General features: G+C 41.8%; 1 protein-coding gene across 1 annotated transcript in view; it reads right to left on the reverse strand.

The window, feature by feature from the left end:
- Nucleotides 1-17,180, reverse strand: part of LOC309547840 (transmembrane protease serine 11D-like) — a 90,726-nt gene that overhangs the window by 42,308 nt on the left and 31,238 nt on the right. The window contains exon 3 of the mRNA XM_082247845.1: nt 9,797-9,917. Coding sequence (XP_082103971.1) covers nt 9,797-9,917 — 121 coding nt within the window. The remainder of the gene's footprint in view (nt 1-9,796; nt 9,918-17,180) is intronic.

A 17,180-nucleotide genomic window follows, 5' to 3' on the forward strand; every position in this document is an offset into this window, starting at 1 on the left:
TGACGTCACCAACACGAGACGGAGGACGGGTGGTAGGAGCCGACCGGCCGGCGGCTCTATTACAGCACTTTTACCCTTTGCTGTTTGCAAGTGTTACCTTTTTTATGCTGATTAAATGTTTATGGTTTTACACTATGGGGCATTTTATTTCTTATATGTGACCATATGACTTGACGCCTCTGGGGAAATCCTTGGATATAGTATCTTCTCCTAGTTGGGACCTGTATATTCTATACTCCTGAGGGGATCAGTATCTGCTGTCTGCACTTCATTGAGTTTACATCTGTTGGGACCTGTACAATCCATGCTACTGAGGGGATCAGTAATGTGCTGTCTGCACTTTTTAAGTGTACATCTGGTAAGCAGTTGTATATGTCGGTGGTGGTCACGGCTTTGGACTGAAGTTTGGTACTCCTGTGGGTCTTACCCTCTTTTGGCTATTTCTTATAAGTGAATTGGCATCTGTTATTTGGCACCTAATTCTATACATCTGGTAAGCAGTTTGTACATGTGGGTGGAGGTCACGCTTATGACTGACGACTGGCACACATCTGGATCTATATCTTTCTTTTGCTATATATATATGTGTGTCTGGTAAGCAGTTCGTGGTGTCGGTGGAGGTTACCGTCTTTCACTTTAGCTCTTAATTTCCAATCTGTAGGATGGACCACACATATAGGTGGCGATATATGTGGTACGTGCACCTTCTTATTTAAATACAGTATCACGCTATGAGTTTTCATATTTTTAACATGCACATGTTTGACGCCTACTGAGTGCATCGTGTCATCTGAGGATGGAATTTATCCAAGTGTCTTCCTTAATCCTTGGTTATACTGTGGATCCGGAGAATATACATCATAAAATCAGGCGCTTGATATAGTTTTTTCTGGTAAGCAGTTTGCGCATATTAGTGATAATCCCTATATTGAAGAGTGTCAACTCAGTTTGGATGCACTTATCTTATACGGACTATTTGGACACCTTTAGTCAAGAATTTTCTACTATTGTCCTACTATTCTTCACTTATTTTTCACTTAATTTGTTGATAGGACTTTATATGGACTATTGTACTTAATACTATATACAGTTCTAATAATGTTAAATTTTTAGCGCAGCTTCGTTTATATTATTTCTTTTGGGTGTATGTCACACTTTAAGTTGCTGCTTTGATTCACTATTATCTAGCGCAGTTACCCCCCCCCCCCCATACATAGGTGTATAGAAGGGTCATCAGGTGTATAGGGTTGGTAGGTGTATTTGGGGTTCAGTGGGTGTATAGGGTGGGTGGGTAGGTGTATTTGGGGGTCAGTGGGTGTATAGGGTGGATGGCTAGGTGTATTTGGGGGTCAGTGGGTGTATAGGGTGGATGGTTAGGTGTATATGGAGGTCAGTGGGTGTATAGGGTGAGTAGATAGGTGTATAGAAGGGTCAGTGGGTGTATAGGGTGGGTAGGTAGGTGTATATAGGGGTCAGTGGGTGTATAGGGTGGGTAGGTAGGTGTATATAGGGGTCAGTGGGTGTATAGGGTGGGTAGGTAGGTGTATATAGGGGTCAGGAGGTGTAAAAGGTGGGTAGGTGTATTTGGGGGTCAGTATGTAGGTGTGTATATAGGGGTCAGTGCGTGTATAGGGTGGGTAGGTAGGTATATAAGGTGGGTAGTTAGATGTATATGGGGGGGGGGGGGGTTGGTGGATGTACAGCTACAGTGCAGTTCGGTATCGGTGGGGCTCTCACCGCTCTCATGGTTCCCCTCGGTCGGTCCGCTCTCCCTCTCCACTCGCCTCCATGTCACATGCCAGTACCGCAGACAGCGACGGCAGGGTCATAGAGGAGTGAGGAGGAATTACACTACTGCCATCTAGTGGCGGTAGATGTAATTGCGGTAACGCCGCATAAGTAATGGGAACAGCGTTACCATGAGGGGAAAAGTAATCAGTTAGGTTATTAGTTACCCTCAAAAGTAACAGCGTTAAGTATACTTTAGCGCCGTTATTATCATCACTGTTTATATCCGCTCACTTTATTTCACTTTATTTCTAAAAATACTCTGAAATGAAAGACGTAGCTGGGTGTAGTAATATGTTTTATCAGATTACCGCTGTTCTATCAGATTACCGCTACCTGTCATTGCGCATGCACAGTAAGTGTTTTTTGGTCCGAGCGTCACTTCCGTTGCACAATCTGATAGGTAGTGGCATTCTAATAGAACATCTGCATGCCTGAGCTAAGAGCAGATGGATTCCAGGAAGTACCTCATCTGCCCTTACTCAAGATGGCAATGGCCAGAAATGCTAGGGGGTAAAATAAAGCAAAATAAAGCATGGAAACATGGATGGATGGGTGAATTTGCTTTGAACATTATAACTGATTTAAACAGCGTTTTTGGTATGTGGTGCTCAGATGCAGTGTTGTTCTGCTTTAAAACAGTATTAAACCCAAAAGCAAACATTTATTATATTGCATCATACCCGTTCTTTGATGTAATGGCTGTATTAAATTCATTTTTTTAAGCTTGCTTTCTGGTATTTTCATCTGGTGATCCAGCCTCCAAGTCTGCTTTGTACAAGCCCAAGATCTCCAGCAGAATGCATCAGTTTACATGGATGAGACAAAACACCTAACACTGGGAGGGATGATGAAAATGACCAGCTTTTATTTATTCATGCAAACCTTTATCTCAAAAGGAAAAACACTTTTTGCTGTACCTGATAATAAAATGTGAGATAGAGTTTGGCTTCAGTTTGTTAGTGGTTCTAAATCTGCTAATATGTTTAACACTCTTGTGATGTATGTCACTTTGGTTGGGGGGCTTGTGGAACCCAGATTACTTTAGAGAGGTCAGGAAACTCCTTGTCCAGCTTCCCCAGCCCCTCTTATGTGTAAGTCACCCTGTGTCTATTAGGGGCACAGGGTGACCAAGAACCCCAGTCGGGTCTGCACTAATCAGATTCGCTGTACAACCACACCAGACTCAGCATTTGGTATTACCCCGGTTATCCTGACTTCTATATGTGTGGTTTGTGTTGAAAGAGTGAGGGGCTCTTTCACTTGGGACAATAATATTTCTGGACAATATCCCTCAGGAAATATATAAAGATAAATGGTTTGACTTAACAGATTGCTAAAATATTGCAGGAGTGTCTCATAGACCCTTGCTAGTGGGGTGGGGTTTTTTATTGTTAAGTACCTGCATCCCATTGTTCTATTGTTTCTGTCTGCCTTAAGATAAGCTTATTATGGGATGTATATGTGTATGTGGATTGGCTGCTAAGGGGGAGGGGTTGTCCCACAGTGTATATCTCTTTGTGCTAGTGTGTGAATAAACAGTTTGATTCTGGTTCACTCCAAAACTTGTACTGTTGAGTTCTTGGGGGAACTATAGCCAGATTCACGGATCTCGTGTTCCAGAGCTTAGGAAGCAGCTTCTTGGTGGAGATACCCAGTCGGGGTATCCGGATTCCCTCACAACTCCACTCCCCCCCAGACTGATAATATTGCTGTGCCTCCTATTCTCATTCTTCCAGAGTGGTGTCTCACTAATACAGGATGTGTGGTACTGGCTAGATCACCAGGTGAAAACAAAGGGGAAAAAGCCAAAAAAGGAAACTGAGGCATCAACCACATCTAAAGACTGGTAAGCTGAAATATAATACATTTTTGGCTTTTGGTTTAATTAGGGCGTTTTTTCTCAGAAAAAAGGTGCAGGAACTAAACCACGACCCCCCCCCCCCCCCCCCCCAAAACCCCCTCCCCAAACTGGTCAAAATTTCACTAACAGTGAGAGGGTCTTAAAGGGGCATCAAATACCAGGAGTGCAGAGTTCGGTGGGGTTACACACAAAGTGCAGAGTTCAGGGGTGTGCTACGTGCAGAGTTCAGGAGTGTGCTAGGTATAAAGTGCAGGGTTCAGGGGGGCGCTACACACAGAGTGCAGAGTTCAGCCTTCTTCCACAGCAGCTTAGCTCGGCATCCCCCATCCATATCTCACTTTTACCCCTCTTTTTCTCTACTACCTCCCCTCACACTGTAGAGGGCTTTGCCTCTCTTACTTGCAGGGAGATCATCCAGTGGGGGTGTCAGCATTCACACTGCACCCCAAGCACTGACATCTCCTTTGTCCCCATACTGCACTTGGAAAACACAGGAAGCCAGACCTCTGTGTTTACAAGTGATAGTGATGAGCAGGGAGCAGAGGGCCTGAGCCTAAGGTGGTGGAACTGAGTTCCAACAAGTTCCAGCTGAAGAAAAGCCCTAGGTTTAATACTGCTTTAGACACTTGGCAGTTAAAAAAGTAGAAAAGAAGTACGGTAGTCTTAGTGCATTTTGTGGTCTTTAAGCTCTATCTGTGCTATAAACCTGTTCTGAATGTACAGTTAACACATGGGAAAAAGGATGTCCCCTTATGACATCATACACTATCCTAAAATAAATAGAATAAACCCCTTATTATTGGATTTGCAATGGATGTAAGAAATATATATAATGTATCTTCTGCTTTAGGAACATGGGATGTATTCAAAAACAAATATACTGTATCATCTGCGCTCAGACACTTAATATACTAAAGAGGCAGCCAGCAAAAATTTGTAGATCACGAATCACTAATAAAATATAACACAATGCAGTGCTAAAATATAAAGATAAAAAATCCCAAATGAGTCCACAAAAAGTCAGAGCTCAAATGAAAGATCACAACACCACCTCCGATGTCTGGAAAAGTTCACTCCACACCACTGTAATAATACCAATCTGCTTACCAGACTGCCATGACCTTTTAAGAGCTCTGCGTAATGCCACCACGCCGGATGCTGCAACCATTTTGTAAGATTATTTTTATGTGCATGTTTTTGTATAGCTTTGTGAGTGTGTTCACTGTATTTTTTGATTAAGTTGCTTTTAAAATTGACCGCACTATGGAGAATTTGTTTTACACTCTTATAAGTTTTGATCCAGTCCATAATGAGATCTGTGTTAGAAGCCTGGGAGATTGAGTTATTTGGCCATTTTGAAGGAGCTCTCAAAGGCACTGCATACCATAGTTGGATCCAGGTGTTTTCATCTCTAGCCATGACCTGAAGTGTGGCAACTAAGAGATGACCACTCTTTATTGAGGGTAATGGCAGTCTGGTAGGCAGGGCTGCTGTTAATAATCACTGGGCCCCGTATAGCCTACCTGGCAGGGTAACCCGAATTTATCAAGACAATATTTGTACTAAAAATACACTACAATCATTATTAGCGGACACAAGCATAAGAGAGAACCTCTGTGAATTAGCACTTTTTTGGTTGTTTTTTACATTAAAAAAAAAAAAGTTAAATATTTTATTAAATGTTAAAATTATTAAAATTATTTTATTTTTCAATTTTTTTAATTATGTACTACTATGTTTAATTTTTTTTTTTTATTACAATTTGTTCTTTTTTTAACAGGACAGGAAAGCCCGCAGTGCTGCTGCGGGGGGGGGGGGGGGGTGACACAGTGAAAGGGGGGCACACAGGGAGGGGGGGATCAGAAGCAGGCAGAGCAGGGAGGGGGAATCAATGTTGGGGAACGATGCCCTGTGTCTGTGTCTCTCTCTGCAGCAGCTGAAAGCTGGCAGAAGGGGGAGGCACAGGCTTTCAGCTGCTGCAGAGAGCTGCACAGTGCTTCTTTCTGTAATTGGCACTCCTCCCAACTGCACCGGTTCCCCGTGCTGTTGGGGCCCCTACAAGAGGACTGGTTGTCCCCCCTATCAGCGGCCCTGCTGGTAGGTAGATTGGTATTATCATAGGGGTGTGGAGTGAACTTTGCCAGACTTGGAGGCGGTGTTCAGATTTTTCCTTTTGAGCCCTGATACTTTATGGACTAGTTTGGGACTTTTTTATCTTTATATTTCAGCACTGCTTTGTGTTATACAGTGTATTACCTGGGATATATTACAGTTTCACATTTATGTCATTTACAAATATAAATACTTAAAGCGTAACTGTAGAAGCTTATGTTTTCTGTACAATATGCATTGTATAGAAAACAAAAGCTTGTTCAAAACTCGAAAAAATCATTGAAAATGAAAATTCATACGGAAATTCTTGTACAACAAAGGCTTTTTTTTGTTGTTTATTGTTTCTGATCACAGTCTTTCATTTCTGATTTTCCTCAGGTACACATTAAGTGAAAATCGTTCGTTCTGTTCCCGTACGAGAAAAATTTTGGAGCTTGTCCCTTCGGAAATTATTGTTCTGAAGGTTGGAATCAGCTGTAGAAAGTTGTGTTCACACTATACAAAAATCGTACGAAAGTTCTTTGGATGAAAATTCTCGCCTGATTTTTTTTATAGTGTGTACTAGCCTTTAGACGTGTTCCTATTGGGAGTATCTCACCAAAAGTGACATATTTGTTGCAGGGGATGCCTAAAATATGACTTGTATCTTAGGCAGACTTCTGGGAAAATTGGTGAGCAGATCACACAAGCAGGAAATTATGTTTCTGGGGTGCATTGCATTTTCAGAAAATTACAGAGCTGCAGATTGAAAAGGAAAGGTCATTTTTATTAACATTCACATAAAAGATGACTTGTGTCACAACTGTGTACACTATATTCATTTTTCTTTGTTAGCTATTTTTTCCCCCACAAAAGCAGAGTAACCCTTTATTCTAATCAGCACTTAATTTACAACACAGAGATCTCTGCAATGATTGCACTTTTGAAGTACACACTTCACAACTTGTTGTTATTTATCGGTAAACATAGCAGACTGTTTCATTTCAACATCTATGCCAAAATTGCAAACATTTACTATTTATACTGTTCATTTACTCTCAATACTAGGGTTGCTTGTAGATAAGTAAAGCTTGCAGATGGCTACAAGACTTGGCTATTCTCAGATATATTTTACATTTAGCTGTCTGTCTAGTCCACTACATTTTGTCAGTATTTCCAGGTGGCTCAGCAAGTAGAGTCATTGGCAGACACACTGGAGATCCCAGGTTCAAGTCTGGGTCCTGACATTGTGAAAATACACCCGTTAATTATATGCACATTTAAAGAGACTATATTTTGTCAGTGGAATTTCCCTCAGCATCCTCATGTCCAATACAGGGCAATGGTCTTGATGATGTCAGAGGGCATCTGACCACTAGAGCATAGAGGAGAAGATTTAAAATGAAGGTGACCAGTGCTATGGAGTGAGAAGGAGGAGAGGAGTCTGCGGGGACTGGACCTACAGCCTGGGGGGAACCTGCAGAAGCAAGGGAACAGGTAAATAAAACTGATAGGGAGTGTGTGAAAATAACACAAACTGCATAGCTCCTAACTGTCCCTGATTCCGAGGGACTTTCCCTGAATTGGAGCAAAGTCCCTCTGTCTGTCTTTCCTCCTCATTTATCTCTCATTTTGGTCTGATCTTTATAGTTGTATGTGTAGCCAGGTTGAAATATGGCATTATAGTAATGAATTGCGATTTAGGCCTGGACTGGTTGTTCCTTTAAGAACTATGGAAAGAGGATGGGTTTCTCCCAGAGAGCGTTGAACTGGATTATGGGGGATATAGTTTGAAAGGAGGCGTGGACCATGCAGTGATAGATTGACTGGACCACACTCCCAGGCAGCATTGAGGGATCTGCAAAGGATCATGGAAGAGTAGATAAATTGGGGGTGGGGTGGGAACTTGTGTAGTGTGGATGTGCGGAGGAGAGCAGCAGAACGGACTGACCGGGAGAGAGAGGCAGGAGAATGAGGCCTAGGTCGAGGAGAGAGAGTGCATCCTGAGAGAGGAAGACGGCGGAAGTCACGGTGAGGTGACTGATCCAGTGCGGGGAATGGAAGGACAGAGAGCAGTGCGGAGAGAGAAAGATAGACCCACGTACCGAGAGTGCTGAAACTGTCTGTGACACAGCCTCAGAGGGAGAGCATTCTGTGAGAGGCTGAGAAGATCACTGCTGGAAACTGCCACTACAGTAAAGTTCCTGGTAATCTGTGGAGAATCGCAAGTATACCTATCATTGCACACAGCATACATTTACTTTAGGATCTGGATACTGCCTACACCAGCCTTTTGTGGATTACAAATATCACTTAAGTAAGTGATTCTCTAGAGCTCCAACTGCCGGCGAAGAACCGCAAGGCCTTGCTAGGGTAGTGACTCTAGTAATTAATACTTAAAGGGGGCCCCCAGTCTTCAAAGTGTTCATGTCAGTTATTCAGACTGAGTCTCTTACATAGGGAGTACATAACAGTAATTGCTGAGATTGTTAAATTCAATTTACTTAATAGTGAGTAATCCATATTGCATCATAGTCACTAACACTTACTGTGATTATATAAAACTTTATATATATATATATATATATATATATATATATATATATAGATTGCTAAGTATTTGATTCATTTGGTGTTTGTGTCTCAGATCTCATATACATTATTGGGATTTGGGAGACCAAACACTCCTTCATCCTTAATTGCATATTTTGTGTGTTGGTTTTTTATCTGTTATATCTATTTTGATCCAGTAAATCATTACACTGGTACATAAGTGTCCAGAGCATTATTGTTCCAATATGTCTGAACCTGTAGTGCCCAGCGAGTCGGAGATGTCGCAGGGTCTAGGGAGTGCAGAGGAGGTGCTATTACTCAACAGCCCCCATGGGGTTGTGCTACATATGTAAAATGCATTACTTATCTATCACAAAGTGTTTTACATTGCTAAACCTTTCATTCCATTTCTAAATTGCTGCATTCATAAATTTCAAAAGCCATTATAAAGAAATTGTAGGGATAAAAAGAGCACTTGTGGGTTTAACCACTTTTTTTTGTACAATTCTCCTTTAATGAGGCGTGTCCTACACCTACGTACTTTTTCTAATAGGTGTCCCTCATTTCCATCTCAGAAAGTTGGGAGGTATGAGACTTTGCAGCTTTGACCAAGTATATTATGAGTGCTGGTGCATCTGCTGGAACACGGGAGGGAATCTGAAAAGCAGAAGGATGCAGGAGACATTGAATAATGTCCTTGCTATAGTTACAGTCCATTTACATACTTCATGAAGTCTGACTGAAAAATCCCCAGAGATTGCTGTTACTGCTCACCTTCACCATCACATAAGGGAGCTTTTTCTCTATTTCAAACCCTCTCACATGCAATTTTTTCCCCTGATGCAGGTGCTTTGAGCTCGGAGTTTGAGAGGCCACTTAATGGCTCAATCGATGATGGATGTGTACAGTAACAGCTGGGAGTGTCTTAGCAACATCCTAGCAACAACGTAGGACAGGATGATACAATCTCTGGGAGTTTTTCAGTCAAGCTTCATAAGGTTTATAAAAGGCCTACATCTATAGCAAGGGCATTATTCAACTTTGAAGTATAAGAACTCATCCAAGCTCTACAGCAATAAAAGGATAATGGGCTGTGTGTCGATGCTCTTGCTATCTCAGCCAATATGAATCCATAGAAATCAAAAGCCGGCAAACGATCGCTCCTTCTTATGAAATGTTATTTTGCACTGAAGCAGTTAAAATATATTGGAAAATCTAACGCGTTTCGGCCTAAGCTTTCCTTATAACATACCATTATTCAACTTTGGTTAAAGCTGCACAGTTTGTTTTTATCTACAGACACCCCTTACCTGCATAGGTCATTTTTGGTAAAGGTGAACCAACCCTTTAAGTGTTTTTGCATGCTTACTACTTCAAGTTAGTACATGAATCGGGTCCCTAGGCAAGAAAATTGTTGTTGTTTTGTTGCATTTGTTGTTGCAACTGTACTGATGTACAATATGTATTTTTCCTGTTTGTATTAAGTTACCATTTCCTTACCAAAAAAGACCCTGAAACACAGGACGACTCCAGCTATCATCAGAAGAACAATGAATCCACTCATCCATCGGATACAGCAGGCGCAGAAACTCTTGCAGCACCCGCAGCATGTCCCCTTGGGCTGAAAAATTAAAATAGGCAGAATGTAATGTAGTAGGGAAATATTGTATGTATATTAAATGTAAACTGGACTATTAATATTTAACTTCTTGCTGCTCGAACACAGTACTCCTGTGACCGAGTAGTAGATGCAGGCTGAGCAACATAAATAAACATTGTCAGTTTGCTTACAGGTTTGGGGCACGCATGCACACGCCCCTCGGCTGATACCCCTGCGGTTGCATACAATGCAATTTTGTCAGCAGGTGTCAGTCAATGATTTATGGCTTAGACCTGCTGATCGGCTGTGTCCAACAACAGCATGGAGTCCGGTGTTTACAAAAAAACATACAGGACTACAAATATTACACACATTACACTTATTAGGCACACAGTTACCCTTTGATTGCGGCTTTATGTTAACCCCTTCCCAGCCAGTATAATTAGTATAGTGACAGTGTACAGTATTATATCTGATCACTGTGTTAGTGTGTCACTATTGATGTCGGTGTCAGTCAATTAGTGTACCTCACAGCGTGGGTCTGTTGGCACCAGATTTCCTGCTACACTATCACAGTCCCACTATAAGTTGCTGATCATCGCCATTACCAGTATAGTGTCATAGCTGTAAAAATTGCAGTATGCCATAGTTTGTAGGTGCTATAACTTTCACACAAACCAATAAATACACACTTGTGATATGTAGCAGAATATGTTTTTGCCTAAATTTATGAAGAATTTAGATTTTTAATTTTTTTTTATTGGATATGTTTTATAACAGAAAGCAGAACATTTGTTTTTCAGGGGTGGGGTTCAAAATTCTCCCCGCCTTATTTCGTTTATATAATAAAAAATAATAAACTCAGTGGTGATCAAATACCACCAAAAGAAAGCTCTATATGTGTGAAAAAATTATATAAATGTATTCTACGTACTGTGTTGCATGATCGCACAAATGTCAGTTAAAGTGCCAGAGTGCTGAATAGCAAAAAATGCCCTGATCATGAAGGGGATAAAACCTTCCGAGGGGCAAGTGGTGAAACGAATTATCAGGCCCCTATGTCTCTAGTAAAATATATGTAAACTTCCTTTGGTCCGAGCCTAAGAAATCCTGTGGCCTCAATAAAGAACTTAAAGATAAGTATGCTTTGTGGCTGCTGCCTAAGCCATGAGCCCCAGTTCTTTTCATTACTTTGTTTGATCTGCAGCCAAAAACAATTACATGAAAGTTACCTTTTAATTTTTTAAGGTATAAGTTTTAAGTATAATTCAGCTACTTCAAAACAAAAAGGTATACAAAGTCTTAGTGCCGATTCACACTGTTCCAACTTGTCAGGCGACTTGGTCGCCTGACAAGTCGTGCTCCATTCTGTGCAATTGGAACCGTTCTAATAGGAGCGACTCAAGTCGCTCCGACTTAGAAAAAGGTTCCTGCACTACTTTTGGCCGAAGTCGGAGCGACTTGCATTGACTTCCATTATGGGAAGTCAGTGCAAGTCGCCCCGAAGTCGTGTCGCCATAGTGTGAACCGACTCTTACTGTTCGTTTGACTTTCGTAAATAACCACAGCCTAAGTACTGTATGTTCCCTGATCATTGGGGATCTCTGATTTAGGTGGTGGTATGTTGATCCACTGCAGAGAGACCACTGCTTCTACACAGAGAGCAAGGCTACTTCTTTGCAGCATTTTGGATAGAGTAAGGAAGGGTTATAACTTCTGTAATTTTTATGTTTGCCATTTGTGTCCCATTGGGGAGATTTCCCTTTCTGTCCCATAGCCAAAACAGGAAGTGAGAGGAAATCCCTGCGCATTAAGGAAATCTCTTCCCCAGGTCACCAGGAACTAATGTCCCCCGCTGGATACACATGTGCGGTTCGTTTCGTTCCGAAAAAATATTCAGACGCATTTTTCATTATTTTGAAATTCAGATATTTGCAAACACCTAAATTACAGTGTAAATGAAGTTTACCGAATGCCCCAAATACCTAAATGAAATTAGTCAGAATTTCAGAAATTGGAATTCAAATTCAAATTTCACACCAAATTCCAGTAGAATTCGAACTGTGAACATATTTCTGAAATCAAAGAGTGTGTGTGCTATTAGAAAACCACTTTGAAATAATGCTGTTTTTGTTAAGCCAAAGGTAATTTAAAGAGTCATTGCAATCATTTGATGAAGATTTTTCCTTTGTTTATTTACTTTGCCACATTCGAAAATCCTAAAATTTTTGATTCAACCGATTCAAACTTTATCGATTTAAACGTTTTGAATCTAAAAAATTGGTAAATTCGAAGAAAATTTGAAAAAGACATAAAACGAATTCCGAATACAAATTCAGAATACGAACCCGAATATGCATTAAATGAATCAACCACATTTAACGTAATTAAATAAATAAATTAACAAATCTAAATAAAACAAAACTAAACAAATTTTTTGGTCATGCACATGTCTACTATTGGAAGATTTTACTTTTCTGAGGACAACTCAAAACTTGGGATTTTCTTTTACTTTCACTTTCAATGATAATTATTATTATTTTTATTATACAGGATTTATATAGCGCCAACAGTTTGCGCAGTGCTTATAATGATAAACAGGACAAATACAGAGGGTGAATCTCCTTAACAGGGACACAGACAATGATAAAAACTGACAGGTGTTCAAATCCTGGGGTGCCTTCTGGGTTCTTCAAGGTTGCCTCAGCAAAATGCCTAAAAATTGCCACAAATTGCTCAAAAATTGTCAACAAGCCAGTGGATTAAGTTTGCTCTTTTGTTACACAAAGTCACGTTTTTTATTGTGCAGCAATACAACCTTGTGCACTGTGTGGGCCAGTGGCCACTGGCATTCTAACAACCAATGATGTCATTGGTTAATATGTGGGATGTCAGACACTGGCACAGCATCCTTGTTTGGCCCTCTCCTGTCCCTCTGTGTCAGGACTGGGGTCACATTAGCTGAGTGAGGGAGAAGAGAAACACTAGAATACTTGTTGGTACCAATGTGTAAAGGTAGCGGAATTAAGCACTTTAATTTTGGGTTCTGTGTTCTGTACAACTATTAGTTTTCGTTTTTTACCTTTTAGAATGGGGTGTCTTAAGATTGTGCAGAATTTTAAAAGGTGCCTTGACTGAAAAAAAGGTTGAGAAACACTGTTCTAATTCACCAACCCTCTATCCAAAACTAAAAAAAAAGTTTTTCCTTTAGTTATACTTTAAACTGAAAGTTCAGTACCTCTATTTTTAAAAAAAATATATAAAAAATGTACAGAAGTTATTTTGACTTCTCAGATTGAATGGAAACACTGCAGCTTACATTTCCTTCTTATATATGATGAATGCGGAACATTAATTTGGTGCTTCAGCAGGGCGGATTAACATAGGGGCTATTGGAGCTGCAGCTCCAGGCCCCTTTCTTAATATAGGCCCATTCCAGCTGTGTGAAATGTACACTTTATTGATTTGTAAATTGTGAAGGCATTGATGTGTAAATTGTTCAGAGCATTCATAGGTATGTCCAACTCCCTGAGCCCTGGTCTACCACCAACTTTGCTGAATTCTGCCGACATTGGGATATACAACAAGCCTTGCCTGTCAAGGTCACTGAGCCTGCCATAAGCCTGTACTGCAAAGGTAAGCAAATGGACTGGCAAACATGACCAAAGAGGGGATGTGCAGGGGGGGCTGGGGTGCAAAAAAGAGCAGAGGAATGTGGAGTTAAGCAGAGCTGAAGGGATTTGGGGTGCAGAGGTTAGTAGGAGGATTTAGAATGCACAGGTGTACTGAGAGGAGGTGGATGAATATGCAGAGTTTAGCAGAGAAGCAGGGATGGGTCTGTCAGATTAAATACCCCTGTTACATGGTTGGTAAGTGTAAGGCTCCATTCAAATAATGCGAATGTGACATAGTGCGCACATTCCTATGCCTTGCATGTACAGCTCCTACCACTCTTACCCCCAATGTGGCTCCACCCATAGTTTGCCATGGTGCGTTATGCGCATCACATTACTACCCTAGTAAAACTACCCAAATCACCCTCTCTCTCACTCCCCTTTCTCACCCCCTCCTCTCTCTCTCTCTCTCTCTCTCTGTCTCATCCCCCCTCTCTGTCTCACCCTTCTTCTTTCTCTCACCCCTCTCTCTCTCACACTCCTCTCTCTCACACTCTCCCCATCTCCCTCTCTCTCTCACCCCCCTTTATTTAATTTATTTTATTTTAACAAAATAATGTTTGCATTTTCATTTTATTTATTTCCATAAAAAGGCCCACCAAAATCCTCAGCACCAGGCCCATGATGCTCTTAATCCGGCCCTGTGCTTCAGAATAACTGCTATTCTTCCCATTGACTTTTTATTATCTACAAAACAAAGCTGCATGTTGTTTGACCTTTTTTCTGATTTCCTCAACTGAAACTCTGGTAGACTTGTCTAAGCCCCCCAAAAAACATATCTACTTAATTTCATAGACTGCTCAAAAAAATTAAAGGAACACTTTTTTAACCATAGTATAGCATCAAGTCAATTAAATTCCTGGGATATTGATCTGGTCAGTTAAGTATCAGAGGGGGTTGTTAATCAGTTTCAGCTGCTTTGGTCTTAATGAAATTAAAAACAGGTGCACTAGAAGGGCAACAACGAGACAACCTTCAAAATAGGAATGGTTTTACAAGTGTAGACAACTGACATTTTTTTCCCTACTCATCTTTTCTTACACTACTGGTAGCAAGAGGCGATACCTGGACCCTATAGAGGTTGGACAGGCAGTCCAACTCCTCCAGGATGGCACATCAATATGCTCCATTGCCAGAAGGTTTGCTGTGTCACCCAGCACAGTCTCAAGAGCATGGAGGAGATTCCAGGAGACAGGCAGTTACTCTAGGAGAGACAGACAGGGCCGTAGAAGGTCCTTAACCTATCAGCAGGACCGGTCTCTGCTCCTTTGTGCAAGGAGGAACAGGATGAGCATTGCCAGAGCCCTACAAAATTACCTCAAGCAGGCCACTTGTTTGAATGTCTCTAAACCAACAAACATAAACAGACTTTGTGAGGGTGGCCTGAGGGCCTGACATTATCTACTGGGCCTTGTGCTCACTGCCCGGCACCATGGAGCTCGATTGGCATTTGCCATTGAACACCAGAATTGGCAGATCTCTCACTGGCGCCCTGTGCTTTTCACTGATGAGAGCAGGTTCACCCTGAGCACATGTGACAGACGTGAAAGGGTCTGGAGAAGCCATGGAGAACGTTATGCTGTCTGTAACATTGTTCAGCATGACCAGTTTTGTGGTGGGTCAGTGATGGTCTGGGGAGGCATATCTATGGAGGGACGAACAGACCTCCACAGGCTAGATAATGGCACCCTGACTGCCATTAGGTATCGGGCCTCCACGCTTGCCTGACCTAAATCCAATAGAATGCCTCTGGGACATTATGTTTCGGTCCATCAGACGCTACCAACTTGCATCTCAGTCTGTTCAGAGGCTCAGTGATGCCCTGGTCCAGATCTGGGAGGAAATACCCCTGGACATCATCCGTCGTCTCATTAGGAGCATGCCCTGACGTTGTCAGGCATGCATCACATGGGGGCCATACAAATTACTGAGTACCATTTTGAATTTCTGAAATTAAATTTCAGCAAAATGGACTGGCCTGCTGCATCATTTTTTCACTTTGATTTTCGGGGTGTCTTTGAATTGAGCCCTCTGTAGCAGGGCCGGCCTTACCATGGGTCCCTCTGGGACCATTGGATCCAGGCAGAACTTGGAGAGGGGCGGGAAATTGACTCCCAAGACTTTTTTCCAGCAGTTTTGTGTGTCATCAGTTTGCCGCGTGTTACAGGCGGCATTTCCCCATTTCATACTGCCAACCATAGTGCAAACAGATAAGTATGAGGAGGCGGAGCATCTTCTCCAGGGAATGTCCCTCACATGATCATGGTATGCGCAATGACGTCAGACATCTGTGCACTCCATCTCCCGCAGGACAGACTGGATCTTCTAGGGTGGTGGGCACGACAGACGCAGGAGTTACAGGAGGACAGACAGTGGGTGTTTGGTGGACCGGTCCCCTGGTGAGTTATGGAAGAAAATAACAGTATATATAATATTTTCTAAATTTTATATTTATATAAAATAATGGATGTGGGGGCCTTTTAGTGGGCGTGATTTTTTTTTTGGGGAGGGGCAGCATTTCATTATTGGACCCAGGCAGCACAATGCCTTGGGCCAGCCCTGCTTTGTAGGTTAACCACTTTACCACTAGAGGATTTTGCTGTCTTACGTCTGGGCCACTTTTTGCGATTCGGCACTGTGCGACTTTAACTGACAATTGCGCGATCGTGCGACGCCATACCCAAACGAAATTTACGTCCTTTTTTTCCCACAAACAGAGCTTTCTTTTGGTGGTATTTAATCACCTGTGAGATTTTTACTTTTTGCGCTATAAACAAAAAAAGAGCGTACATTTTGAAAAAACAACAATATTTTTCACATTTTTTTATATGAAATTCCCCCCCCCAAAAAATGTAAAAATCAAAATTTTTTCAAATTTTTGGCCAATTTGTTTTCTGCTACCTATGTTTGGTAAAAAAAATCACAATAAACGTATTTTGATTTGGTTTGCACAAAAGTTATTGCGTTTACTAACTAAGGGAAAGATTTCTGTCATTTTTGGTGTTTTTTTTAACGAGTAATGGCGGCGATCTGCGATTTTTTTTTGCAGCGGACAGATCGGACCCTTGACTGACATTTTTGACACTTTTGGGGGTACCAGTGACATTACTGCAGTAATCAGTGCTATATATATGCACTGTTACTGTAAAAATGACACTGGCAGGGAAGGGGTTAATTTTATTGGAGAGGGAGGGGTTAATGTATGCCTGGTGCTTACTGACGTGTGGGGGGGGGGAGGTGACTGAGTGACACAAGGACAGATCCAACCCTGCAATCTGACCCTGCCTGTCACTTAGGAGATCCGCCCGCTTGTGTTTACACAAGCAGGCGGATCTCCACACTAGATCCCCGACGATCGGGGAAGAGCAGCGGCGATCGCCGCTGCTCCTCCCCTGGCCCGACTCCCGCTGTGACTGAATACAGGGGAGTGTCTGGCGACGTAGGTCTACGTCGCCAGACGATAACAGACCACTTTGCCGCAGTAGTGTCCATGTAAGCAGACGGCAAGTGGTTAATAATTTTAATTTCTATCAAATGATGTGGCATCCGTAATTCCAAACACATTACTGAATCTATATTAGTATAGATATCCAGCACACTATTTCTTTTC

This window comes from Pelophylax lessonae, assembly GCF_965119305.1.
Source record: "Pelophylax lessonae genome assembly, chromosome: 2".
Lineage (NCBI taxonomy): Eukaryota > Metazoa > Chordata > Amphibia > Anura > Ranidae > Pelophylax > Pelophylax lessonae.